The 27169-nt window shown below is 39.5% G+C and overlaps 1 protein-coding gene across 1 annotated transcript in view; it reads left to right on the forward strand.

The window, feature by feature from the left end:
- The window catches only part of NIBAN1 (niban apoptosis regulator 1), a 74980-nt gene that overhangs the window by 37666 nt on the left and 10145 nt on the right, over window positions 1-27169 (forward strand). Inside the window, exons 2-9 of the mRNA XM_089515827.1 lie at window positions 195-325; window positions 2173-2304; window positions 3140-3254; window positions 6650-6817; window positions 20219-20334; window positions 23458-23562; window positions 25434-25596; window positions 26715-26902. Of these exons, the coding sequence (XP_089371953.1) occupies window positions 195-325; window positions 2173-2304; window positions 3140-3254; window positions 6650-6817; window positions 20219-20334; window positions 23458-23562; window positions 25434-25596; window positions 26715-26902 (1118 nt within the window). The remainder of the gene's footprint in view (window positions 1-194; window positions 326-2172; window positions 2305-3139; window positions 3255-6649; window positions 6818-20218; window positions 20335-23457; window positions 23563-25433; window positions 25597-26714; window positions 26903-27169) is intronic.

Genomic DNA, 27169 nt, shown 5'->3' on the forward strand with positions numbered 1-27169 from the left:
ACAGTGGTCAAGAAATATTATTGTTGCAGCTGATGACATGTAGGGACTTATATTGTTTTGCATGGTCAGATACATGCAATTACATAGGTCTTTTGCAAAATTTGCTTCCTGCAGCAGTTCTGAGAACTTCACAGTTGTGGAGCCTTTAAGAGAGTGAAGCAAGATGTAATATACCTGTTAACATGTCCTTTTAGGAAAGACAGAAGCTGTGATCAAGAACTTCAGCCCACACTATAAACGACAGTATGCTGTGTCCTTTTGCAAGCACATCCAGAATGAGCTGGAACAAAACAGAGACCTGCAGTCCCAGTTCTTAAAAACAAAGGTAAGAGGGAGTGTTCATTACTGTGAATGCATCCACATAATACTTTTTGAAGCCTACTGGAAGCCAGTTTAATGGTCACAGTGGGCTAGTTCAGTTTGGGACCAAGATTCAGTTTTGCATGCTCCAAGCTTTCCACTCTCTGGTCACATATTTCCATTCCCTTCCTGATTTCCTGGTTGCTTTTGTATCCAAAATAGACTAACTGTATATTCAAACTTCAGTTCTCTGTGTAGTTATGAGGTTTACTGGGTGACATTGGTCCAGTCACCTTTTCTCAGCTTCCAGTACTTCACAGAAGCATAGGATGGCATATATCTTTGACATTTCTTAATTAATTAATTAATTAATTATATTTATGATTTACAGTTATATCTGACCCTCCTTCCAATAAACTCAGAGTGGCACCCATGATAGTTCCCCTTCTTACTTTATAGTCACAACTATTACAGGAGGTAGGTCAGTCTGAGTTAGAGACTCATTTCACACTATACAGTTATAGCAATTTGATTCTTGTTCAATAAATAAACAAGCAGACAAACAAATATAAACTTGCATGGGAGCATCCAATGAAATTGTGGAATTTTCAGTTTAAGAAGGGTCATTTGGAATCGACTGCCAGAGAACTCCTTGATGCCTCTGACCAAACTATAAACCCCACAATTTCATAGGATGCAACCATGGTAGTTAAAGTGGAAACACAATGCCACAATTGTGTGGCATGAAAAAATTCAGAGTGCGACTTGCTCAAAGTCACCCAGGAAGATTTCATGGCCAAATTGTACTCAGAACTTTCATCTCTTATGTCTGAATTGAAAAGCATAGAGACTTATTGCATGACAAAAAGAAGCTAAAACACAACAAGGGAAAAACAGCTCTCCACATGATGTTGTAGCACTTCCATTCTCCTTCCAGAGTGAGACAGTCATAAAAGCATGCCTTTTACCAAATAGATTTTTCCAGCAGGACAAAAGGCACACTTTTATGACCATCTCTCTTGGGAAGAGAAGGAAGTGCTTCAATGGCATGCGGAGAGCTAAGCAGAAAGCTGTCTTTCTCTCACTGTGTGTCGGCTTTTTTTGTCATATGATAAGGCTTTTAATTTCCATAGCATAGACATAGAATCATAGAGTTGGAAGAGACCACAAGGGCCATCCAGACCAACCCCTTTTGGCCATTCAGGAACACAAAATCAAAGCATTCCCAACATATGACCATCCAGCTTCTGTTTAAAAACCTCCAAAAAAGAGAGATTCCACCATGTTCTGAGGGAAGGTATTCCAGTGTCAAACAGCTATTACTGTCAGGAAGTTATTCCTGATGTTTAGGTGGAATCTCTTTTCTGTCCCAAGAAGAACCTTCTACAATAAGCATCCCAGCACATTCTGAGCAGCAAGGGGCCTCTAGCTGTGATGTGACTGTGAGCTACTGCATCCATAAGCAGGTTGCAATGTGAAAAAATTGATCTTCATTCCTTATGATTCCCAGGAGAAACACTACCCTTGCTAATACACCCTGAAAGCAGAAAACATGAAGCTTAATTGAAGATAATACAGGATTGTGTATCTGAGCAAGCACGAAGTACATTTGGTTTTTTGTTAAATTTTAGTATAAAATTTTCATACTTGAAGCAACTCACAAAAAATTAATTAAAACAAACCCTAAAACGGCAACATAAAATACTACAATTCATCCCATAGAATAATGTGGGGGAGTGGGGAAGCTAGCCACTATTATTGTGACACTGGGTTGTACCTGGCAGCCCCTTTTTTCTTGTCTATTTTTTTGGGGGAGAACAGACTGGGAATTTGAAATTTTATTTCTCTGTAACATTTTAAAATCTTCCATAGCCTCCTGCAGAATCCAGTATGGTCTTCTATGAAGGAGAATTGTTACACTTTGTTGAAGAGTTGAAGAAATGGAAGGACAGATACATAGTGATTAAAAACAACTATGCTGTGGAGAGCTTTGAAAGCAAAGAGGTAAATTTATCCAGTAGTGAGGCTTGGTATTCAGAGGCATTGAACTACCCTGCTCAGTTCTGAGATCGTAGTGTCTTCCTCAAGGGCAAAAATAGCGAATGGCTGCTGTAACTATTACTCAGCATACTAAGGAGTTTGTTTTTCATCCAGTAAAAACAAGGGATGTGGCAAAGGCCCCTGATTGGTTTTGTATCCAGTTTGGTGATTCACAATGCAACCCAATTTAATTCAACCAGTGTGTATCTAATTCAAGCAATTCAGATTCCGAGTCCAGGTTTTGAAGTATGAAGTGTCCCACCTTCCATTGACTTGCATTGGGAAAATAAAACAGCAATAACATTTCCCCCCATAAGTGCATGAAATCTGGAGACATGGTAGCATCTCCACGGCAGCATTTATTTCAGAATTAAGTCTTAGACTTCAGACAGCTCTAAGGGCTCTTGTGCAAACCACTTTCAAAGTTTGTTTTTGTTAAAGGTTGCAGATATATGTGCTATTTAATATATAGCTATTGTTGTCATGGACCAAACATTCCATATGTTGTGCCAGAAAAAAACTAGTTTCCATAATGTGCATTCTTATTTGCATATTTAATTTTATATTACACATATTTTGAGTTAATTTGCTCAAGCCATAGGACTTAGGAACATCCCTTTCACAAAAGGTAAAGAAAAAAAAAGACTCCCAGAAAGCTGAACCCTGCTCCCAGTACCAGAGAGCAAACAGCTCTACTCTTTGGTTTGTCCTCCATTTCAGCATAAGGAATTGGATAAATTCCATGTGCTTAGATCGTTTCTATGTGTGTTTACATTTTATTTTCCCTTCTCAATTCCAGGCATTCCAAAAGGGGCTTAGTGCTAAAAGCTGCATTCTACCTGTGGGAGGCAAAGTACTGACTACAGAGGAAGAATATAACTTATTATCTGATAAGCATTTCCCAGACCCTAATGGTAAGACTCTGCCTCCTAAATTTACCCACTTTTTAAACATTTCTTTTTGATTATTGGGTGCAGTTTGACACCACTTTAAGTGCTGTAGTTCCCCACCCTTTGGAATCCGGGGATTTGTAGTTTTACAGAGTCTTTAGCCTCTGGGCCAAAGAGTTCTGGTGCCTCACAAAACCCAGGATCCTGTAGGATGGAGCCATGGAAGTTAAAGTTGTGTCGAACTGCATCATTTCTATAGTGCAGATGCACCCATAGAGTCTGAGTTTGCTTTGGGGGCAACACTTGATAAATAATCACACAAACAAATAGGACAAGAGTATTGCTATATATAGTGTAGTGATGTTTTCTGTCAAATATTGCCCCCCTGCTCATGTGGTACATCTGAGAACTTGCCCTGGTGCTTACTGAGGTAGAACAGCCTTTTCCAGAAGGGCTGGTTTGTGAACCGTTGAATGTTCGCACCAGTTCATTTCTTTTACCATATTTGGGGAATTGTGGATTTTGGAAGAAAGAAAAACAGATAAAGGATATGTTGAGTCTCCTCCACCTGCCTGTCATAGTTGCATACTTATTTGAGTATAAGAAAGACAGGGAACTAAAACTGCATGCTATGTATTTCATGGAGTATAGCCTTGTCCCTTCTGAGCTGTACCTTAGTAAGTCTGATATAGTTGTAACACCTCATTTTTACAGTAGGAGAAATATCAGTAGTCAGGGCCAGGGGAGAAAGAAGCTACTAAGAGTTGTTTCCCATTTAACCTGCCATGAGCATGTATGCATTTAAGATTCCATATACTGTTAGGAGAAGTGTTGCATTCAAATGGTTAGAGAGCAGCTTGGTAGCTATTGGAGTTAGGTTTATAGGCCTGCTGCTCGCTATGCATCAGGACACAGGATTTTCCTTCACTTTAGCCATCCTCCTTTTCTTTCTCCTAAGCTTCTCATACCTTTCAGATCCTATTGCCATCTGGAGCTACTACCTCCCTTCCTCTTCTTCCTCAAAATCTTTATGCAGCAGCTCACTTTGGGCCTGGAGTCTTATATCTCCCATTCCAAACATCTTTCCTGTTTAACTGTGTGAATCATTACTGTTTTGGCACCAACTCCATCCCACCATTGCATTCCAATTTGGGCTAAATCACACATTTTTAAAATTTGGCTTTGGATAGAAAGGATGTTTCAACACATAACAACAACCCAATGGGAAAATGATCAACCACTGTGAGATTTGTTTGTATTTTGGGATTTATTTATTTTTTACAAAAAGATTTGTTTGTGCATAATATACCATACACTCATTTTTTTGTGAAAAGCATTGTATTTTTTGTTTGTTTTTGCACAGAATCCAATGAGTTGTGTACAGATACTATTCTTTTGCAGAAAAGATCTGAAATAAAAAAACAACAATTAAAACATGAGCAAATACTCTTGTAATCTCACCCAATGGGGGTGGGGGGGTGTTTTAAATTCTTCCTTCTTGTGCACAAGAACAAAATAAATAAAGATTTGCATCTCTATAAAAGAGTAATAGCTTAGCAGGAACATGCTATATCATTCACAACTGCTTCTGAGCAAGAGATGATGACTCCCGAGGATTCTCAGAGGTTTTTGGGTGTAGTCTTAAAAAAGAAGAACTTGGGAGGGCAAACTATCTCACCTCTAAAGAAAGCAGGAAGAATTTATCTGCGTGTGGTTGCACGAAAGAAAGGAGAGGAGGAAAGAAACAGGGAACGCAGACACCATCTAGTAAGACAGTCAGCTGGGCCTCCTGATGCAGTTTACAGCAAATGTGTGGAATCTCACAGACTTTATATAAAGACATAGAGAAGAGGCATGTACTGTCTGCTTTGCAATCTCTCTGAAACTATTGGGATGTGTGAAAGAAGGAGGAGCGTTGGGAGAAGAAGGTGTAAAAGAAAAGCATATATTTAATATGTGTAGGCTGTCTTTTTACCTCAGACATTCTATGCACCAAAAAGCAGAGGAAAAGCAGCTAGAAGTCAAAAAGGAGAAAGTAAGCATGTGAACTGTACAAGGATGGGAGGGGAAACTTACTGGTTTCAGTCACAGAGCACCTAGAAGTGTTCCGATTATTTAACTGTTTGAAGCTTGTACAGGAATTAGGGGTGACATTTGTGTGCAGCTAGGTCTCACTTAGTGCAAACTAGCAGGGTAGTAAAATAGTTCTCGCTACAGACAAAGCATGCATTTCTGAACGCCGACAGCAGCAAGGCAGAGTCTAGGTGGAAGCCCTCTGTACATTCAGTACTTAGGAGAAAGGCAAGTTACACTACTCAAAGTAGACAATACTAGTCCATATGAACACAAAGGTCTGACAGTATATTGTAAGATTTAGAGCTCAGGAGACTATGAGATTGTCTGCACTAAGGACATACACTGGACTCACCTTGGTACCAGTGTGATCTGTCCAGATGATGTGCAGCCACATCCACAGCAAAAATGCTGCTTTAAGATGTTAATCCAGTTTATGAAAAACCATGGTTTACTCCTCCAGTTCTCTTGGCTGTCTGGACAGCTGGATTGGGTCCAATTTGCAACCGCATGGTCCCTAACGCTAGTATGGCGCGGCGCCATAACAATGGTGGTGCCTCATGTATACGGGCACCGCCATTGTGACGTGACGGATGCATAGCATCCATACGTCACACCGTGCCAGTTACGTCACGAGTGTGCCATTGGCGCACTCAGGCATAACTGGCGCGGCACAAAAAGAATCCCCTATTTGCGAGTTCTTTTTTCTCAAAGGGAAGCCTCGTGGTTTGGCGGCTGTGGCTTCCCTGCGGAGGGAAAAGTGTCGGCAGGCCTCCCTTTTTGGGAGGTCTGTACCGGGCCATAGTTGCCTGTAGTATGTTTCGTTTAAAATCTGTAAGACACAAGGATCATTGAGTCAGCTGCTGGGTCCCATGATTTAAGACTGCTCTCCAGCCCCGGCTTTGTATAATATTTGTATGTACAGTGGGCCCTCCACATTTACTGGGGTTAGGGGCATAGGACCCCATGAAAGTGGAAAAACAGCTAATAAAAAACACAATTTTTTTAACCCAAGAGAACACTTCTCTAGGAATCTCTAAGTCCTCAAGAGCAATTCTCTGGTCAGCATCTTCCAAAAATTGACCATAGAATCATGCTGAAGGACCTATAAATGCCTAGATGTGTTTTCTCTAGTAATCTCTATGTCCTTCAGCGCAACTCTATGGTCAGCTTCTGGCAGAGTTGTGCTGGAGGACCTAGAGATTCCTAGAAAGAGCATATTAAATCTACAAATAATCAAATTCACACAAATCAAGTCTGCAAATGTGGAGGGCTAGCTATAATTATTTGTGACAAATGCTTTCAGATCATGAAACCTACAAATATTTCAAATGCATTTTTTAAAGGTTCCAGTGAAAAAGAGAATGCCCCAGCTTTTGTTGTCCTTCCAAAAGAATTCCCTGTCTATCTGTGGCAACCATTCCTCAGACATGGTTACTTCTGCTTTACGAATGCAGAGGCTCAGAAGCAGTTCAGCACAGCACTGAATGACTGCATCAGACACCTAAACCATGGTAAGTATAACAGGCAACATCGGATATCCTTGATGCATTTCCTCCACTTGGGATGTGACAGACCTGTAGATTTGGCTGTCCAATCCTTTCATTTTAGCAAAAATGTGCAATTCTCTTGTAGGTTAGCTCTGTTACAGATAATCTTGACACAGAACTATACGTTCTGAGTGAGATGAAGATGCTGTCAGGTTGTGCATTTTCTTGCTCCTTTCAGCATCAGCTTGTTGTGTGGAACTAGATGTTTGGGTTAAGATGATACAATAACAAGAATAATATGATCCTACATGCTGCAGGGAAGGATAGAATTTATAGTTTTTTGTAGTTTTTTTGGGCTATGTGGCCATGTTCTAGAACATGGCCTCATAGTCTGAAAAACCCACAAAAAACTATGGATGCCAGCCATGAAAGCCTTTGACTTTACATAGGATAGAATTTGGTTATTTTGTCAGGGAACGATGGAAGTTGGGCTGGCAATCCTATAATGTATTTCCTAACTCTGTGTTTCTGCCCAGTAGTGGTACAAAGGGGAAGGAAACTGTCATATGGCTACATGATCCAAATACATTTGATGCAACAGTCTCACTGAAGCCAGCCACATCACATCAGTGCCAAATTGGACAGTCCCAACTAAATAAATTCAGCTAACTTCCTGAATATAACAAAGCCAATGCTTTCTCTTTGTTACACACTGGCTGAGCTCATAGTTTCTTTTCAAGTCACATGCTTGGGTACAGCCTTTTTTGAATGATTATACCCTCCCATAAGAGACTGCCTGGATTTTGAGATGTGGGGAGGCAGGAGGCTCTTCTCTGAGTCTTGCCATCTTCACAGGCATGTATGGTGGAAAGGTGAAAGAGGGTTCTTAACCTCTCTTCCCATAAAGACTGTGTCCTTGTCCATCTGTCAGCAGGTGGAGATCTTTTCATCCCAACAAGGTGTTGGGAAGTGACACTTTTATCTTAAAAGAACATCAATGGAAGATAAGAATTGTTAAAATGTAATAGAAAGTAGGAATATATTCATATATAGAAATATGATATGTATTGTATATATTAAGAATATTAATTAATTTTTTAAAAAAAGAACATCAATTACTCTGCAGACTACTTGTATCTTTCCTTTTAATGAATATGTTTTTAATGATTTTTAATTCTATAGGTGGTCTAACTGCAATTTAAAAGTTACTTTTCAAGTGTTTTTATTTGTGAATGTTTTTACCGATCTGTTTTGATTTTTCTAAGCTGCCTTGGGTGCCAGCTCTGAGAGAAAGGTATAATGCTATCATTGTTGTTCTTATTATTGTTACAGGTTGAGTCTCCCTTCTCTGGAGTTCCAAAATCCTAACTATTCCAAAATCCAAAACTTTTCATGGGTGGCTAAGATAGAGACACATTTGCTGTTTGGTAGCAAACAGTGTTGGTAGCAAACAGTGTTTGGTAGCAAACTGTGTTTCATGAACAAAATTATTTAAAATGTTATGTTTAAAATTACCTTCAGGTTATGTGCACAAGGTGTATATGAAACATAAGTGAATACTGTGTTTAGACTTGGTTCCCATCTGCAAGATATGTCATTATGTATGTGTATGCAAATACAGGCATTCAAAATAAAAAAAAAAAATCCAGAGTGCAAAACACCTCTGGTCCCAAGAATTTTGGATAAGGGAGACAAAACTTTTATTATTATTACCACCACTATCACCATTATTGTTAATTTCTTGCTGGAAAAGTCCATATCACTGAGACAAGTGTATCACATTGTCCTTTTGAGTTTCCTCACAAATAATCCACGGATGCTCTGTGTGTGTTCAATAACAGTGTTTCATAATTGGTGATTATTTCAATGCATGGTTTTTATCTTTCATTTTAATGTTTGATGTTTGGGCAGTATGCAATAACTTGAAATGAAATGGTGTCTATTTTTCACAGTACTTAAAATTTGATAGTATTTAGTAGCTGGCCTCCAATAGTGAATTCAAATTATTACATGCAGTGGGATGTACAACAAAATCTTGCATTGTGGGATATTCCTGTTCAGGATTAAAGTCAGCCCCTCTTCCAGAATACACCACTCCTTTCCCTCTGACCAACTTTTCTACATCCCTGACACTTGTCATTCTGTGGCTACTGAACATGTTCACTCAGTCCCCCAAAGAACATTGTGTCCCATTAAGGACTGAGTAAGCAAAGGGAGTAAGTGCCCCTTTAGAGGATTACCACCCAAAGAAAGGTAAGTTATATTTCTAAAAATCTGGGGTTACCTGAGCATGTTCATACTTCTCTCTTGTCACACATTGGCCTTGTTTTGGCTCCACTCCAGCCAAGCTTGTTGTCTGGGGGAAAACACTTGTGTTCATCAGTTAACTTTGAAATACTGGGTATTGTTAGATAAGCTATTGATATCTATGTTCATGATAAGCGATCACAAATTTGGCACTTGCGGAATCTGAGACCTGAAGCCTGTTGGCAGTCCTGACTAGAGTAGACCCAATGAACCCATTTTTGAATCAACACATACATAATTCCATGTTATTCATTTAGCCTCCTGTAGCTGAAACTTCTAAAAGGATACAGGGCTAAATAAACATTACAAAAAGGTGAAGCACTGAACTTTCATTTGGTATTCACATGAAATATTCAGTGTTTCAAATTTGCAATTGTTTGGCAGTTGTTGTCTCCCCCTCCCCATGCAACACACTTCAGTTATGTGAGACTAGGCCAATAATATAACAACCAGCAATGCCTAATCTGTGACAAACTGCAAGTTACCACTGTATGTCCAAGCCTACTCTAGTAAGCAGAAGGCTTGTGTTCTAGGAAGGGAGGCACAGGAATGTTTGCCTATGCTTTTATAAATATACTGTTTCATGAGCAAAGCCATTCCCTTCACAGTTCTTTTAAGGTAGATGAGAGAATCATGAGGCCTTCCATATATTGCTGGACTTGCAAGTCTCACTAGTCTTAGCCAGAATAGCCAGTAATAGGGAATTCTGGGAGTTGCAGTTCAAACACGTCTGAACAGCTATATGATTCCCCTGTTTCAAAGTATGTCTGCATTAGTGCTCGGTAAGACCTTCATATGGTTAAGCTTCTGCCTTTTAAGGAGAACACATATTTTGGCATATCACCAAAAGTACTTGAATCTATAGGCTTCAGTAAATTCACTCTGTAAAGCAGGCGGTTGATGCCAATTTCCTCCAATGAGGTCTTAAAAGGAAAGCCTTTCTTTTGCCTGGTTTCTAATCCCCATTAGTCATTTTGAAAATTTGGTCATCCAGTGATCTATGTGCAATATAATCCTTTTGTTCTATACTGGGCAAGCATTAAGAATAGATCAACTTTTCCTGGCAGTGATGCAAATACTCTGTGACTCAAAAACTGTGATTCCAAAGCTCTCATTTACTCAGCTGCATTTTGCAGAAATGTTAGCAAACTTACAGTTCTCTTGGCAGTTGCTATTCCTAGCTGAATTTCAGCCCATTTCTCCGGACTTAAAGAGCAAAGACTATGGTAGTAAACTGTGGAGAAAATGATCTAATAAGTTTTTCCTCCAGCATCTAGCATTTCTGAATATATTTCCAGTACTTTGTGCCTGCTTCTCCTTTCACTTTTTATTCTTGTCCTATGGAATTCTTGTACCATGAAAGGATCTCCCATTGTGTAGATCATGCGTGTATGTGTTCCTTCAAGTCATCTCTCGACTTATGGCGACTGCATTAATTTCATAGGGTTTTCTTAGGCAAGGCATACTCAGGGCTGGTTTTGCCATGTCAGTACCTCCCTCTGAAATGTAGCCTACATCCCTGGGCCTAAATCAAATTGTTGGTCCCAACTAGAGTAGACTCATTGAATGAATTGAACTTAACAGAAGTTTTGATTTACTTGGGCCCAAAACAGACGGGAAGACAGGGGGAGTTTCCGGCCACTCCAGGGACGTGGTGTTTACACGATGCATCTGGAGCACCCAGAAGCCATGCTGGGGCTGCCTAAGGCAACCCAAAACCAACCCCAGAAATAGCGGATCTTTTCCACTCCTTTTGGGACCATGGCAGAAGGCGCTGTCGGGGCCGCAGCATGTGTTTGCCACGGCCCTGGGGCAATCAGACTGGGCCATTTTTTCCTGCCCATCTGCTTCGCTTCCACATTCCCATTAATTCAATAATTTTATTTCAATAATAATTTATTTGCCGCTTGGATATTTAATTGAAGACCTTCTAGGTGAGAGGTTCTCTTTTTATTTTCTACTGCAGCTATTGACATGTCTGCCATTTTTCTGCTCTTTTAGGGGAATTAAGAACACCATAAATCATGCTAAACTCTAAAGCCTGATACAGAGACATTTGCACACAGCAATTGAAGGGCAAACATCCTAATTTATTTTATCAGCTTTATACTTTGCCTTTTTCATTTCTTCAGGATGGCTAAGTTAAACAACTAGCAGCATTAAAATTTTCATGCCAGCTTGTTAATTCTGATCACGTTTAACCACCCCGAAACTCACTGCAGTAGCTTGGGATGATGGACATTGTGGTCTAACAGATTTGGAGGGTACTGGGTTGGGGAAAAGCAAATCTGTTGTCCTATCCTTACTCCCAACTAGAAGAGAATTTCTAATTTACCTACATGTTGACACCTTCAGAAAATTTCCAGCTTCTCTAAAATTCCTCCAAGGTTTTGCCAGAAAAGGGGCTGACAAAGTGACCAAGAGAATGAGAACACGGCAAATATAAGACTGCTAGGTGTGAACAATGTTTAGATGTCTCACTTTCTGGAATGCTAGAAATTTTGATATTGAAGTAAGAATTCCTTGGGGAGGGGCAGTTCTTATTTGGGAGGGCAATGCTCTCATTTTGGCACAGTGTAGCTTCCCCTCTGGGTGGCGAGAGGGAGGGAGATGCTGTTCCAGTGCTAGTTGTAGCAGTGCTAGGACAGCGCTCTCAATCAGGATCACTGTGGTGGTGTGTGTGTGTGTGTGTGTATCCTTTCTCAACTTCTGTCCTGGTGATGCCATTTCTAAGATTGCTCTCTTTTTCAGTGGGGCATTTAATGGGGCATTAGTGGTGGAGGTAAAACTTTCTTCCAGCCTACAGTGTCTTTTGCCTGTTTGGGGATCTCAGAGGCATTTGCCTCCTCCTGCAACAGTCCCTAGATCTCAAGGGGAAAGCTGGGGGGAAAAGTATGTTTTCCTCTGTTCCTGCATAATGAAATGAATGAGAGTGCACATGCTCTGAGATGTGCAAATGGTGTGTGCCTGTGCAGTGGATATGTATGAAAAGAGTATATGTGCACATGCACACAGCTCTGCCACTACCAATCCAATTCTAAATGTGGCCTTTGGGGGCCAAAGTGGTATTCACTATTTTAGAAGCTCTCATACTGCTGGGTAATGCTTATTGCAAAGCTTTGGGAAGGTCCTGGGCAGGTATCAAGTCATGCAAGATGTGAATAACTTAAGTCTACAGATAATGCAAGTTGGAACATAAATTTTTCAGTTTTCAGTTGCTATAAATACAACACATGATTGCAGGCCTGCATCCTGTTTGGAAGTGACTTCATCTAGTTTCTGTTGGTGGTTAGCAGCTGTTCAACAACATGAGCTGGCTAAGGAACCTCACAACCTTATTCTTTGTATATCTAGACAATTCATGCCTACTACAGTGGATGGCACTCATTGAAGCTTCAGGGCTCCCCCTCCCCCCGCCCCCAGTGCCAGTCCTGCAAAAATCTGCCCTAATCAAATTCTGGGCTTGCACATTATGGTCAAATGTTGAATCACAAAACTGATATTTTATGAAGTTAAAATCTTGAGTCGATGAAGGTTTCTTGTTCTCATTATCAGTAAGAACTGTTTCCTGCCAGTTTGGAGATAAGATTAGAGAAAAGATGGAGATTCCCTACTCCCTGACCTATTGTGGATTGAGAGGGTAAATAGTTTGCAGGAGAAGAATTCATAGTGGTTGGTATTTTGGAGGGGGGGTCCCCTGGACCCTCCATGGGCTAGGTTGGGGACTGTTCACAGGTACCTCCTGTACAGATGATCCCCTTTCATCCTATTTGCAGACTTACCACTGCCAAGGTAAACATGTGATTTTTGTTTAAACATGAACACATGATTCTCAGCAGAATCCTGCAGCATGGCCAAGGTCCTTGAGGACGATATGTTGCCCTCCTTTCATAGAATCATAGAGTTGGAAGAGACCACAAGGGCCATCCAGTCCAACCCCCTGCCATGAAGGAACTCTCAATCAAAGCACCCCCGACAGATGGCCATCCAGCCTCTGCTTAAAAACCTCCAAGGAGGGAGATTCCACCACTCTCTGAGGGAGTGTGTTCCACTATCGAACAGTCCTTACTGTCAAGAAGTTCCTCCTAATGTTTAGGTGGAATCTCTTTTCCTGGAGCTTGCATCCATTGCTCTGGGTCCTAGATTCTGGAGCAGCAGAAAACAAGCTAGCTCCCTCCTCAATATGACATCCCTTCAAATATTTAAACAGGGCTATCATATCACCTCTTAACCTTCTCTTTTCCAAGCTAAACATCCCCAGCTCCCTAAGTTGTTCCTGATAAGGAATGGTTTCCAGACCCTTCACCATTTGGGCCACCCTCCTTTGGATACACTCCAGTTTCTCCACATCCTTTTTAAATTGTAGTGCCCAGAACTGGACACAATATTCCAGAAGTTGTTACACCACAGATGTATATGCAGGCACATATTGGCAGTTTTCGTTCCAAGTTCTTTCGTAGTAGTCCTCTTTATATAACATATTTTTGTATTTCTCTATTTTAGAATAGCAGCCATTGATGTTGTTGGCTGTTATCAATTCAACTTTGACTTATGGCTATCCTATGAATGAGAGGCCTCCTATCATAGAGCTACACATCAGTCAACATTGGAACCACAGCTGCCTACCTATCCCCCACTTTTCTCACAACATAGGGACCAAAGGCAGCTAGCAACAAATTTAAAACAGTGCAAAAGCATTAATAAGTATAAATATAATTTTTAAAAAACAAACAATGTACTGTATAATGTTAAAATATTACACACACAAACACACGTTATATTTTAATATGCTCTACAACGTAGTATGAGAGAAATCCCCCACCCACAATTGATACTTGCTTTGGAAAGGAAAATAGCAGCTTTGGAGGGTTTTTCTTTGGAATTATGTAGAGGAGAAAGGTTTCTGTGGTTGTACAAAATGTTTGTGACTCTAAATACGATTTCTTGTTTTTATTCTCATCTTCTAATCCATTTCCATAGTTACTACAGGAAAGGATTATACCAAGTGAATAGCCTATCTTGTTTCTTTCGTGTGAGATTATGCTGATTTTTGTTGCTACATTCAAAAGATATCTCTGATCCATTCCCCTATCTGGCTACATATATCTGAAAGTGTATTTTAGGGAGAAAATGCTACAGACAAGCCACATTCATAGACATGTAGGAATGTATCTACATCACTATAGGATTCCATTTTAACTGCCATGGCTCCCATTTTACAGAATCCAGGAATTTATAGTTAGGTGAGGGATACTTGGAATTTGCTAGAAAGCTCTAGTCCACTCCTATGAAGTATAGCACCAGATACTGTATTTCTGGTGGAGAATTCTAAATACCTCTCACAAAACTATCACAGGATTCCATAGAATGGACCCGTGCCTCTTACCGTGATATATCAAACTATCATAATTGGGTATTGCAGAAACACTCGCAGCCACATATGTTCCCTGAGTTGTGGTTCTTAAGCCATTTGTGCAAGAGTAATTTTAATCCTTTCATTTTTATTTTTGTTCCAACAGAACTTGGAAAAGGTATCATTTTGGATTGTAATTTTCACAGTATTCTAGCAGGCATGGCTACATGCTGCTTGGGAGACTCTGAGAACTGTACTTCAAACAGTAACTTTCCCAAACCTTGATTTTTCATGTTTGAATACAGCAGGCACTGGGCATCCTTTGAAACTGTGACCTTACAAGACTTTTCCTGTATTTATGAAGGGAAATATGTACAAAGATTCTCTTTTCTGTAGGCAAAAATGCAAGTCCTGTGTGTTCCACTCTGTTTTATACACTGTTTGCTTTTAGTCATAGAGTCATCAAGTCACATGTGTAAATGAGCATCACAGCCTACATACGACCCTCCAGAAGTTGTTGGATTGCAGTTCCTAGCAGGCTCAGCCAGGATGTCCTACAATGAATGATGACGGGAGCTGCAGTTCAACAAATCTTCAACAACATTGTCTAACTGTCTCATAGAGAAAACCACAGTAAGAAAGAGACCTATTTAGGCATTTACATGTGGGTCAAGTATTGAGTAGTCTAATGGCACAGTATTTTAATTGGTATTGTCCCAGCATCCAGTATTATTGGAAATTGCAATTATACCAACATACACGCATAAACATGTTTACTAAAATTAACAGAAGGCCAACATGTTAGTTAATTAGCCAATGTAGAAAAATAGTATCTCACTAAAAATATTTTTATTTGCAAATGAGCTTCACGATTAGAGTACAGAACATTTACTATAGCATTATTTAATGATTTATTGAAAATATTTATAAATTGCGTTCCTGCCCACCTGTACACTAATGCAGTGTACAGTGTAAAACCTTATATTTGACCATGTTTCAGATACCCCATCTTATACACTACCATTCCTTTTCTTTCTTTCTTTTGCTAGCTACATGTCACTCAGATACTTTTCTTCCAAAAAGTGAGTCAGTCAGCGTGCCTCAGCCCTGTGGAATGAATCCAGCTGTAGTTGTGCTCTGTTACGGAGCAGGCAAACTAGCTTCATAAATTTTGGAAGCTGTCTAGTTATTGGATCTAACTAATGAAACTTCCAAATATATATACTGTATAGAGATTTTATAGGGCTTCTCTTGGGAATTCCATCTTTATAAACATAGATTTCATCCTAGCCCACCTATCTTCAGAAGAGCTAGAGCAAGGAAGTGCTCAGTGGAGTACTCTTGTTTTCCAGCTCAGGGATGATGACAGAATGATGATTTTTTAGCTGGTAAGAAATATCCAAATGGTACTGTCTTCCCAGATGCTTAATACAGTGTTGCCTTGACTGCTTTTTTCCAGTATTTCAGAAATATTTCATGGTGCGGTAATGGACATTTTGAATGTCTTTATTCATTCTGGTTACTAAGAAATACACCATCAAATGAATCCAGCTGATTGATAATTCTGTCTGAGACATTTTGTGCAGTGTTGCTATGTGCCCCATAACATTTCAGGCCAAACAGTCTGTTCTTTTTTCTTCATGGCCTTTATGGCAGTGGGGTGTGTGTGTGTTAAATTAATAATCTTGGGTTTTTTTGCCAGTCTGACCTGGAAAATGACTAATATCCCCACACTTCACTGTCAAAGAAACATAGGAAATTGAGCTATTCAGACATTTGAAACAATGACTTGCAATCACTTTGCAAGTGATTCTTGAAAAACCATGCAGCCATTTTAGAAGGTTCTGCTGTCCTGATGCTTTGATATTCTGAGACTTAACCAAAAATTAATTTAATAAATATTTATTTAAAAATCTATCCTGCCTTGTGGTTCCAGATAAGGCCCAAGGCAACTGGTTAAACACAAAATAAAAAATAAAGTAGTAGCACCAGTAATTAAACAAAGAGAGCCAGTGTAAAATTTCACTATAACTGGAAAGGGAGGGGGAAAAGCCCAAACTTTTAAAAACCAAACAAAAAAATAAATAAAACCCAGACTGCTAAACAACAGATAACCTATTGAAGCTGTGTAACTGGATGTCACAACCACTACAAAAAAGCCCTGTAACTGAATAGAGTGTTCATGTACCAGAACCTGGAATGTATGTTATGTGTTTCTTTCTTTTCAAGTTACATGGTCACTATTAACCATTGCTTTTAAAAGTAATGTTTCTTTAAAGCATCATGTTACATTTTAAAGGAAAAAGAAGGTTTGTGAAACTATTAAGACTAATAGATTATTTCCCAGGTAACGTATTCTCTGACCCATCATAGAATTGTAGAGTTGGAAGAGACCACAAGGGCCATCCAGTCCAACTCCCTGCCATTCAAGAACTCAGTCAAAGCATCCCCAACAAATGGCCATCAAGCCTCTGTTTAAAGACCTCCAAGGAAGGAGACTCCACTACAAGAGAAGGAATTTTTTGATTAGGGTCAAAGGTCTGGAGCAAGTCCTGATTTCATGAATACCCTACTTATGCAATTTTCTGGTTGCAGCTCATGGAGAAGGATTGAGCGGAGGAGGCTAGCTCACTGGTGGTGCATTGGGTACAGGTGGCTTCTTAAATGGCAAGGTTCTCTTATAAAAAATATTGCAGTGCCTTTCCTCGCTTTCCTCTCAAACAAAGAACAAGGGAGCTGTGAGAAAAGAGGCAATGTTAACATAGGATTAGATTGTGCAGAATTATTGTTGTTGTTTACAGTAAAACAACCCAAAACAATGAAATGAAAGAAAGCAGTGGCGTAGGATCCCAGAATGATGGGGTGAGGAAAATGAGATATGTTGTGTCTTAGGGAGAGGAAGCTAAAAAAAAGGAAAGAAATTTGGGAAAACAGAATTTGGAGGAAAAATGCATTTTGGGGCAAATGGAGTTCGGAAATTGAGGCATTGGCCACTGTCTCTATCATTAATTTCTCATTCTTGGACAAGGCGTGTAAGCACCCAGAGGACAGAATACACACACACACACAGATTTTCTTCTTAGACTCATTTTTGGCATCTCTAACGTGGATGCTGGCAACACAAACGTGGCATTCAATCTGTGATTTGGTGTTTGAGGCTTAGATTCTATCTGGTGTTCAGTCTTTAACTTTGGAGCTGACTTGTCTCTGTCTATCCCAGAATTATGTTTCCAACCAAAGTCAGCCAAATGTCTCTGGAAATGTATGAACATTCTTCCCCCACAGTTTTCAATCCAGAATCTAATATACAGAGGTGTACTGCCTCTTGACGTGGAGGTTCCATTTAGCTATCATGATTCATAGAAGGGGATTCCCACAGATGAAACTGGGCTGAAACTATGGGACCTGTGAACTGAGAGTACCTTGGGGTAGAGGAACTTGTAGCTTTCTTACATTTTGGAGGAACCAGCTGCCGCTGAATGACTTGCAACTTTCATACACATAATTGAAAACTATATCTGCTTACCTCCCCTCATACAGTCGGATACTAAATATTGAGGAGAGGCTAAATAAGTCATTATATTTGAAAGCCCATGGGTGTGAGAGAAGCGCCTTCATCACAAGCTGGGATGGATATATCTGGTAGATCCACATGCCAGCCCTCTAGCCAGTCCTTTTTTTCATTGTTATTGTTGGGAATGAGAGCCACTGTTAAATATGAAAGCACACATGACTCAGAGCCCCACCAGTGCAATAATTACTGCTTTGTGTCCTCTTTTGGCCAAAACCCTGTGTACATGGAGGCTTCCAGCAACTGGCCCTCTGGTGGTCAACATGATTTCTATAAGTGCGCAAGAGAACAGATGATGTTATCTCCAGACTGGTGTGCGCCGTAAAATAAACATATAGGGACTGCTTTGCCAGCACAGTATCATACCATTTAGAAATTGCTCTTAAGTCTTAAAAATTCTTCTTTTAACTGAGAGTCCTGATGAGTGTTAAACTTTTGTCTAAGAAACTGCTGTGCTCATATCTGTAGGCTCCCATGTGGTGGAACATGGGTGCAACCAGATATTAGCTTCATGAATGAATATCTTGCATGTCCAATGTTTGCCAAGGTCTACTTATGCCTCCCTGATTCCATCTTATCTAATCTTTGGAAGTGAGGAAAGGAAGTTGGCCTTTCATTTGAAACCTTGGACATCCTCATCACAATGCCCCAAGCTTCCAGCTTTTTGGAAAATATACTGAACTTAAAAAACCACAACTTTACTTGCCCTGTCATCCTGATGCAAGACATAGCTGCACTGTGATTCTGCATAGATCAACAATCCCACAAATGAACACACACACAATGGATATTCCCCAGCCCTTATGACAAGAATCAAGCAGCAGCAGCAGTTGGCTTCCATGTCAGTGGGGTGGTCACTCCACATTAGGTTGTAATACAGGGTTTAATACATCTCTTCATGGTGCTGAATCCTATTTCTAAACAGGTTAAGTACCATTAAGAGCTCCTTCACAGCTAATGAAAATATGGAATGAATTCACTGCCTTACTGACATGGGATCCACCACTGCAGACAGTGGAATAACCCTGATAAAAAGAAATGGACAGAATGTAGTAGAGAGTTCTTGGTTTTTCAGAGTATATACAACAGCATCTGGACATACAAACCAGTGAGGTGTTTCAGTCAAGTAAGAAGGAATGACATGTGAGTCAGGAACTGGAGTAGGAGAGGTAAAGGGTTAAATATGGATCATGAAGAACCAGTTAATACCAAGTGAATCCCAGATAGATCTTAGAGCTCTGTGCATTCCCAAACCAGTAAGTACAGTATGGAAGGTGGCTGACCCCAAGGTCAGTTATCAGCTTCCAGCTGGAATCATGAAAGGGGCAAATTCAGGATGAGCTTAAACAAAAAGAGCAGTGGATTAGCTGTGGAGATAAACCCATGTCTTTCTCTGATCTCCTGGTGACACAACTGAGATAAGGTTGGCAGACTAAGCATTATGAAAGTTTCCCTTCTGAAGTACAATTCCATGGAGATTTGTAGGAAAATGGTACATCAAGAATTATCCATGTACCACTTGAACCTGCTGACCTAACAAAGTGATCATGTTTTAGATTGGCCAGTATAAAGGTGACATTATGGTCTGCTCAACCTGAGTGGTGATGTGGTAGTTGGAAAGGCATTTGCTTGACTCTAGAGTTCCCATGTTTTGCATACTAAAGAAGGGCAACTCCTCTTAATCCAATTAAGACAGAAGACATCCAAATTGAGAACCTGAATTACAATAAAGACAACTTGCCTACCATAGCTTTCTCAAATTCCTCTTATTCTGCCCTGAGACACTTACACATCATTTCCCTCAAGGAAAGATGTATTAGATGGGATGCTAGGGTGATGCCACCATAAATGCAAAATTCAAACTGGGTATGTCCACAAGCCATCATAACTGAAGTTCTTGGCAACAATGTTTTTGGGATTATAGTTGCTTTTATAAATATTGTTTTATTCCATGATTTACTTGCCTAATTCTGTTCATGTGAAATTGTTTCCCATTTCACAGCGGAAGGAAAAAGGTAACTACTATAAAACATGTAAGTATTTGGTATGAATAAAACTTTCAAGGTTCTTGTCTTTGGAATGAGAGGTAGAAACTCAATATTGAATGGCATCTAATTTGCTACTGGGAAATGTAATGAGAAAAAGTCAGTATCTATTAATCCAATCAACTGTCTTTACATATTGTTTCTTTCAGATTTTTTCAAGCAGCCCTCATTTGAAGCGCAAGCATTTTTAGAAGCTGTCCAGTTTTTCCGTCAGGAAAAAGGTCACTATGGGTCCTGGGAAATGATAACTGGCAATGAAGTACAGGTACTTGCCTTATTTTGGTTTTGTAGCCTAGCCAGGATAATTGTGGTGGTAATAAGGAAAGAACTGTGTGGAAAACTTGGGACTAGAAAACCCACCCCAAAGTTGGCATGTTTCATTAAATAACCACTTGGGGTTGAATCTAGGCTGAATTAGTCATGCCTTGGTCCCATTGAAATTAGTGGGATTTGTGTTAGTATGTCTCACTGGTCCCATAGAATTCAGTAGCACTAAACAACACTAATTTAATGTGGATCAATTCCTTTGATGTGACTTAATTTCCACAAAGCTTGGAATATTATTTTTAAATATTTACATATTAGCATATTGGTCACTGCTTTTGGAAAGAATGGTAAGCACCGAACGCTGCTTACCTAACCACCAAAGTGGTACCTATCTATCGACTTGCATTTGCATGCTTTTGAACTACTAGGTTGGCAGAAGCTGGGACTAGTGAGAGGAGCTCACCCCATCATGGAGCACCCAGGCCTCGAACTGCCAACCTTCTGATCGTCAGAATTGGCATCTTTCAGAAATACTAAATACTTCATATGGATCATGCTCATTTCAGCCTTAGCCTTTCTCAGGGAGTAATTATGCTTACCTCTTTTACAGATATGAGCATGTATGCAGTGGTGGGCAGTGTAGTGGGGGCATGGGCCATTTTTTAAGCCTGTGGTGGGCTGCAGCCATGAAGAAAATAAAAACTGAGAGTAAGCTGCTGTTATTGTTCCAATGTTGTTTTCAGCCAATTTTCAGGGGTTGTGGTTTGGGGAGGAGGGAGAAGCAGAGGGTAAATATTGTCATGCTTTGCAATTTTGGAGTTGGAATCTTCCCCCTGGGCATTCTGAAGGGGTTTGTGGGGATGTGGAAGAGCTGGAAAAAGAGGCCCAGTGGTTGTACTTTCCTCATTCATGATATGAATGAAATATTTTTGGTGTTTGAAATTTACTCTCCAAATGCTGTTGAGCCAGCCTGCTGCAGTGGTGTGGGTGTTGGACTAAGATTCTGGAAGACCAGGGTTCGAATCCCCTTCTCAGCCTCAAAGTAAGGCAAAGGCAAACCTCCTCCAAATAGGGCTACATCCACACTGCAGAAACAATCCAGTTTGACACCACTTTAACTACCATGGTTCCAAGTAGTAGTTTGTTGTGGCACCTGAGCTCTCTAACAGAGAAGGCTAAGCTGCTCTGAGAGCCTTTAAGGCTGAAGGGCAGGGTATAAATACCGTAAATAAATAAAATAAATGTCCCATGAAATTACATTCCTAGAATTCCATGGCATTGAGCCATGGCAGTTAAAGTGGTGTCAGACTAGATTATTTCTGCAGTGCATATTCAGCCTCGATCTTGCCAAGAGCATCCTATGTTAGGATCACCAGAAGGCAAACAACAACAACTACTACAACATATAAATGCTATTTTAATTTATAATGATATAACTTTTATAATGCAAGAATGATGATTGGAATGGGATGTCAATGGCTAGAAATGGTATGAAAGAGCAATTGCACTCAAAATTATTTAAAGTCTGATTTCCCATGAATTTTTAAAGCAAGACCTATATCCACATGTGTGTGTTTTTGGGCTAGGCAATGCATAAGATGCCCTGTATTGTCCACTAGCCTAAAACATAATAACATCTGGAAGTTATGATGTCCCTCAAGAGATTAAGGATAAAGGTATTATTTGAAAGGTTCATATTTATCTGGAAATCCTGCAGTGTCTAATTAGCTGACTTGGCAGGCAATAGGAATTACTCATTCCCCTCTCCCTTGAGAGCTATTGTAAGACAGCTTAGATAAATTACATTATTATCTCTGTAGTAATGATTCATGCTGTAGCTAGTGTACACTGTTATGTGTATAATATGTTCTCTTATTGGCTTTGACTACATATAATATTTTAGGCGATTTCCCAGCCTAAGGGAACAGTACGTAATGTCTTGCATACAAATATTTCAGGAAAGTTTTCATCAAACACTGATAAAATATCCATGGATGTATGTGTATATATGCCTTCAGGTTGCCTGTCGATTTATAGTGATGTGATAAATTTCATAGGGTTTTCTTAGGCATGGAATAGTGAGAGATGGTTTTGCTAGTTGCATCCTCTGAAATATAGATTACAGCACCAGGTATTTATTGGTGGTCTTCCATCCAAGTACTAACCAGTGCTGACCCTGCTTATCTTCCAAGATCAGATGGGATCTGGTGCCTTCAGGGTATATAGGCCTACTCCACATGGATATACCAATCTTCTGATCCTGCCAACATATACTTAGTGTTGTTCTTTAACTCTTTCAATTCCCCATTGGTATTAAGGCATAGCTCAAAACAATGAAATCTTTTTGACTGGAGATATTTCATAAAGTAAAATCTAGCATTAGTCCTACCCAGTAGAATAATTGAAATAAATTTAACTAGCTAATAACGACTAACTTAAGTTTCATTGATTTCCACGGGATGTTGGATTTACTCAAGAAGCCTAAAGATGCGATAACAAAACAGTGATTTTAAAATTTTGTCCCATTGGGGAACACTGAGCTGTTGAGTTTTAATAAACTGGTTGCGTTCTTTGTGGACAGACCTCTGCATGTCTGCCATAGCAGAGCTCAACATGGCAGAGGGTTTAGGAAGCATTCCTTTGGGCTTACCCATTGCTGTCCCTACTTTAAGAGTACACTCAATATCTCCTATGGTTGTGCACAGCAACAGGGGACTAGAAGTAATAAACAAGAAAATAAGTATCCACTATTATTCATCTGTCCACCCAGGATCCATTCAAAAGCCTGCGATGAATCACAAGATTTCTCTGGAATTGTTGTTTTGTACTTCAAGTCAACTCTAGCTGATGGTGACCCTATCATAAGATTTTCTTGGCAAGATTTACAGAGGAGATTTACTGTTGTCTCTTAAGACTTCGAGAGTGTGACTTGCCCAGGGTCACCCAGAGAGTTTTGCATGGCAGACTCCTAGCCCAACATTCAAACCATTACACCATGCTGGCACCACTAGATTACAATGTGAAAATGTCATATCATAGCAGTTCATTAGGTTGAGATACAACTGTCTGAATCAGCCTAAAAGACCTTGCTGTGCTCTTATTTTATTCTAACTCTTTGTAGATTCTCAGCAACCTTGTGATGGAAGAGCTTTTACCTAGCCTTCAGAGCATGCTGCTTCCTAAAATGAAAGGGAAGAGGAATGACCGAAAGAGGGCATGGTTTGGGGTATGTATTATTTTGAGTACCCTAAGTTCTTGGATGGCAGTCTGTTTCAGGGAAGGTTTTTAAAGGATCAGTTGCAATCAGTGGTATCATTAAAAATCATTAACAATAGTTTCTAATTTTTTTTTGGCCAATATATGTAGTCCTCTTAAACAGGTCAACACAACTACGGATAAAATTTAATATGCTCCTTTGATATTTCGGTGTTATACTTCTGCTACAAATAACTAAAATTAAAATAGCCTTCTCAAAGGAGAATTAGGCTTGTCTACATGGGTGGCTTATCCTGAATTTCCCCCAGACTCACTGATGCCCATACTGATTAAGGGCGTCCTCCCCCAACCACATTTAGATAACTCACCTTTTGCTGCAGGTTTTGGACTCTCTTCACAGCAATGGTGGTGGCTGCCTTTCCACTTATGGTCCCTGTGAGACCACTGCAGATGCAAGTCACTCTGAGGTCAGAGCAAGGCACACAATGTCAGTATATGGATGCCTTGTCCAGACCTCAGCAGTGGCACCACCTGATAAATAGGGGCCATGTGGTAAGGCAGTTTCTGTCGTTCACTGGAAGAGTGAAAATCCACAACAAAACAGAGCAGGTAAGGGGCAAATTTGGGAGGAACTTGGGGCCACAATACTCCAGGTGCATCCTGGAGTATTCTGGCAAGTATAGACCCACCCAAAGATACTGTAAGCAAAACCTCCTGAAAGCACCATTTTCTGGAAGAGAAGAAAAGCACCAAAGTGAAGAAGAGTGACCAAAAGAGATTGTGCAGATGTCAGAGAAAGGAAGCTTAGAGCCAAGTATTGGGAGGCAGCTGTTTAACAACTGGTTTGGGCAAACCAAAATGAACCAACTGAATCACACCACTACCTGTAATAATAATTTGTTTATGAACACACAGGTTGAACAGAGGCAAATGATAAAAATGAAGAACACTTATGTTCTTCTTTGTGGTCTCTGTGAATCACACAAATGGGTTTGCCTGTGCCTGCACAGAGGAACCCATTTGTGTGAATTCACAGATGATCACTTGAAGAACTACAGTTACAGGTAAGCAACCCATCCTTTTGTTTACCTTTTGATATAAATTTACCAAATCCATCTTTGCAGAATCAATATGCAAAAAAGAACACTGTTATTTTCTGTTCTGCAAATTTCCTTACAAAATTATGCACACTATATATATATATATATATATATATATATATATATATATATATAAAATTAGAAAAGGCCTGTACAGAAATGCATATCCTCTATAAAAATAGTGTTTAACAATCCAGATAGTAGAAATGTATTAAGGAAGAGAAAATTGTCTGCATGAAAAAGGACTACATTAACCAAAATTGCATAGAGAAATGCACATACTGAACAAGTGTATATAAAACAATCTGTCTGAATTTCTGTGCCAGCTAAAAAAGAATATAAAATCTAAATCTGATGTGAAATTGGAACTGAATAAACTGAAGCTGAGAAAAAAGAATGAAAAGAAAGAGATTTTCATCCATTTGTAGGAAGTGGCCAGGCCATAAACTTGAACAGAACCTCAAAAACAGCATTATGTAAGAGGGCTTCAAGGATGCTTCTTGTCAACATTGCAAATACAGACTTCTTTCAGTCTCACTAAATATACTGAAAATGGTTTCACTCTCAACAAGCCACATGCAGTATTTTTAACATTCTGTTGGTTTGTAGTAGCCATCAGGACTCAAAGACTATTAAGCAAGCACTCTCAGTTGTAGAAACAGACAAAAGCCTTCACTAAAAATAATATTTTTAAATCATGCTTGAAACTCCATGGTTAGTTTATTAACAGCAAGCTTGTTTGCTGCTTTGCAATTGACTCAGTTCATGCTTTTTGTTACAGATAATAGAAGAAACTTATTATTTGGTTCAAGATCATGTTTCAGAGGGATTGTGTGCCCTGAAAGAGGAATGCAAAGAAGTTACCAAAGGTCCTGAAGGAACTGTTCGTTCAAACATGGATCAGATTATAACTTCCAAAAACTTTTTAGCTGGGAAAATAAAAGGTAAGTTGAATGTTAAATATTGGGGTGGAGGGATAGGCATCCTCACACTTCTGCTGACCAGAACAGAAAAATAGCATTTGAAGCATAAAGAGATAGTGTAAAATAGAAGAAATAAAGATCAGAAAGTGATCAGAAAGAAGTTTCCCTTGCTAAACCCCTATGCGTAAAGCTGCTGCTAAAGGTACAACAGCATAATTTGTTAAACCAACTGGTTACCTGAGCATTTAAGTTCTTGGAGAAAACATGGCTTCATCTTTATACTTTGAGACTTAAGGTTTTAGCCAAATGCATGTATAAGTTATTCACAGGATGTCCATAATGCACATGCATGCTTGAGGATGTAAACTCTCTTTGCTTTACCTTTTCTCTTTCTTGAACCAGTCAGAAAATGTCTAGCTCTGTTTCAAGCTGGCAGCAAAACATTCAACAAACCTATTATTAAAATTCAGAATTTGGAAAAATTGCTTTTTTAGGACATCTTCCAAAGTTCATCAGCCTTTACAATCCCTCCATCTTTGCCATTTCCAGACACAATTTTTCTTAGCTCTGCTGAAATTATGGATATTTAATCCCAGGAGCTTTTTAAAAGTATTAATATGAATGACAGAAAATGTAAACCACAATCCAGTATAAATAAAGATGAGTAATAATACTTCCAGACTAAACCTACAGTCCTCTGAACACATATCTGGAAGGATGCTCCACTGACTATTTTTTGATGTCTTAATGTGTAATATGCACAGGATCATGCTTCATATAATCAGTCTTCAAAATGTTAGCAATACAGATTGAGTATCCCTTATCCAAGATGCTTGGGACCAGAAGTGTTAGGGATTTTGAATTTCTTTCTTTCTTTATTTTGGATTTGGGAATACCTGTGTTTGCATATATATTACGTAATGAGATATCTTGGAGAGAGGATCATCTCTAAAAACAAAATTAATTTATGTTTCATATGCACCTTATATACATAGCCTGAAGTAATTTTATACAATATTTCTAACATACATATCTCTCTCTGTCTGTTTAACTGATAAATGGTATTTCATGTGATATTTGGTTTCTCTGACTCTGGATTTTCCCTCTTAATTTGACTCCTGCCTGGTTTAAATCTTCAGGGAGTGTATCTGAGCCTGTCCAGAAATGCTGTGGTGAAAACATCCAGCCCTTTCTTGTTTCCATATTGGAGGAACTCATGGGCCCTGTGAGCTCTGGATTTGGTGAAGTCCGTCTTCTCTTTGAAAAAGAGGTCAATGCAGTTAGTCAAGGCTTTCAAGCAACAAATGATATCACAAAGTTAAAAGAGGTAAGCGAACCATGTGATTTGCCATTTATGTGGGGTAGGTCTGCTCTTGTTCTGGAGTACATTATGGTCATATCTTGGATCAGTTTCTAGTTTCCCAGCTTAGTAAGGACTCATGATGTGGCCTTTGGCAAGTTATTATCTCTAGATCTCAGTACTCATTTGTATACTAAGAATAGCCACAACCTGTTTCACAGGGTGACTTATCTTTAGGCATGAATAAGATAAGGAAATACTGCTCACTGTCCTGAAGGAAGCAGGACTAGAAAG

Source organism: Sceloporus occidentalis, unplaced genomic scaffold, assembly GCF_023333645.1.
Source record: "Sceloporus occidentalis isolate IW3139 unplaced genomic scaffold, rSceOcc1.0.p SCAF_3, whole genome shotgun sequence".
Taxonomy (NCBI): Eukaryota; Metazoa; Chordata; class Lepidosauria; order Squamata; family Phrynosomatidae; genus Sceloporus; species Sceloporus occidentalis.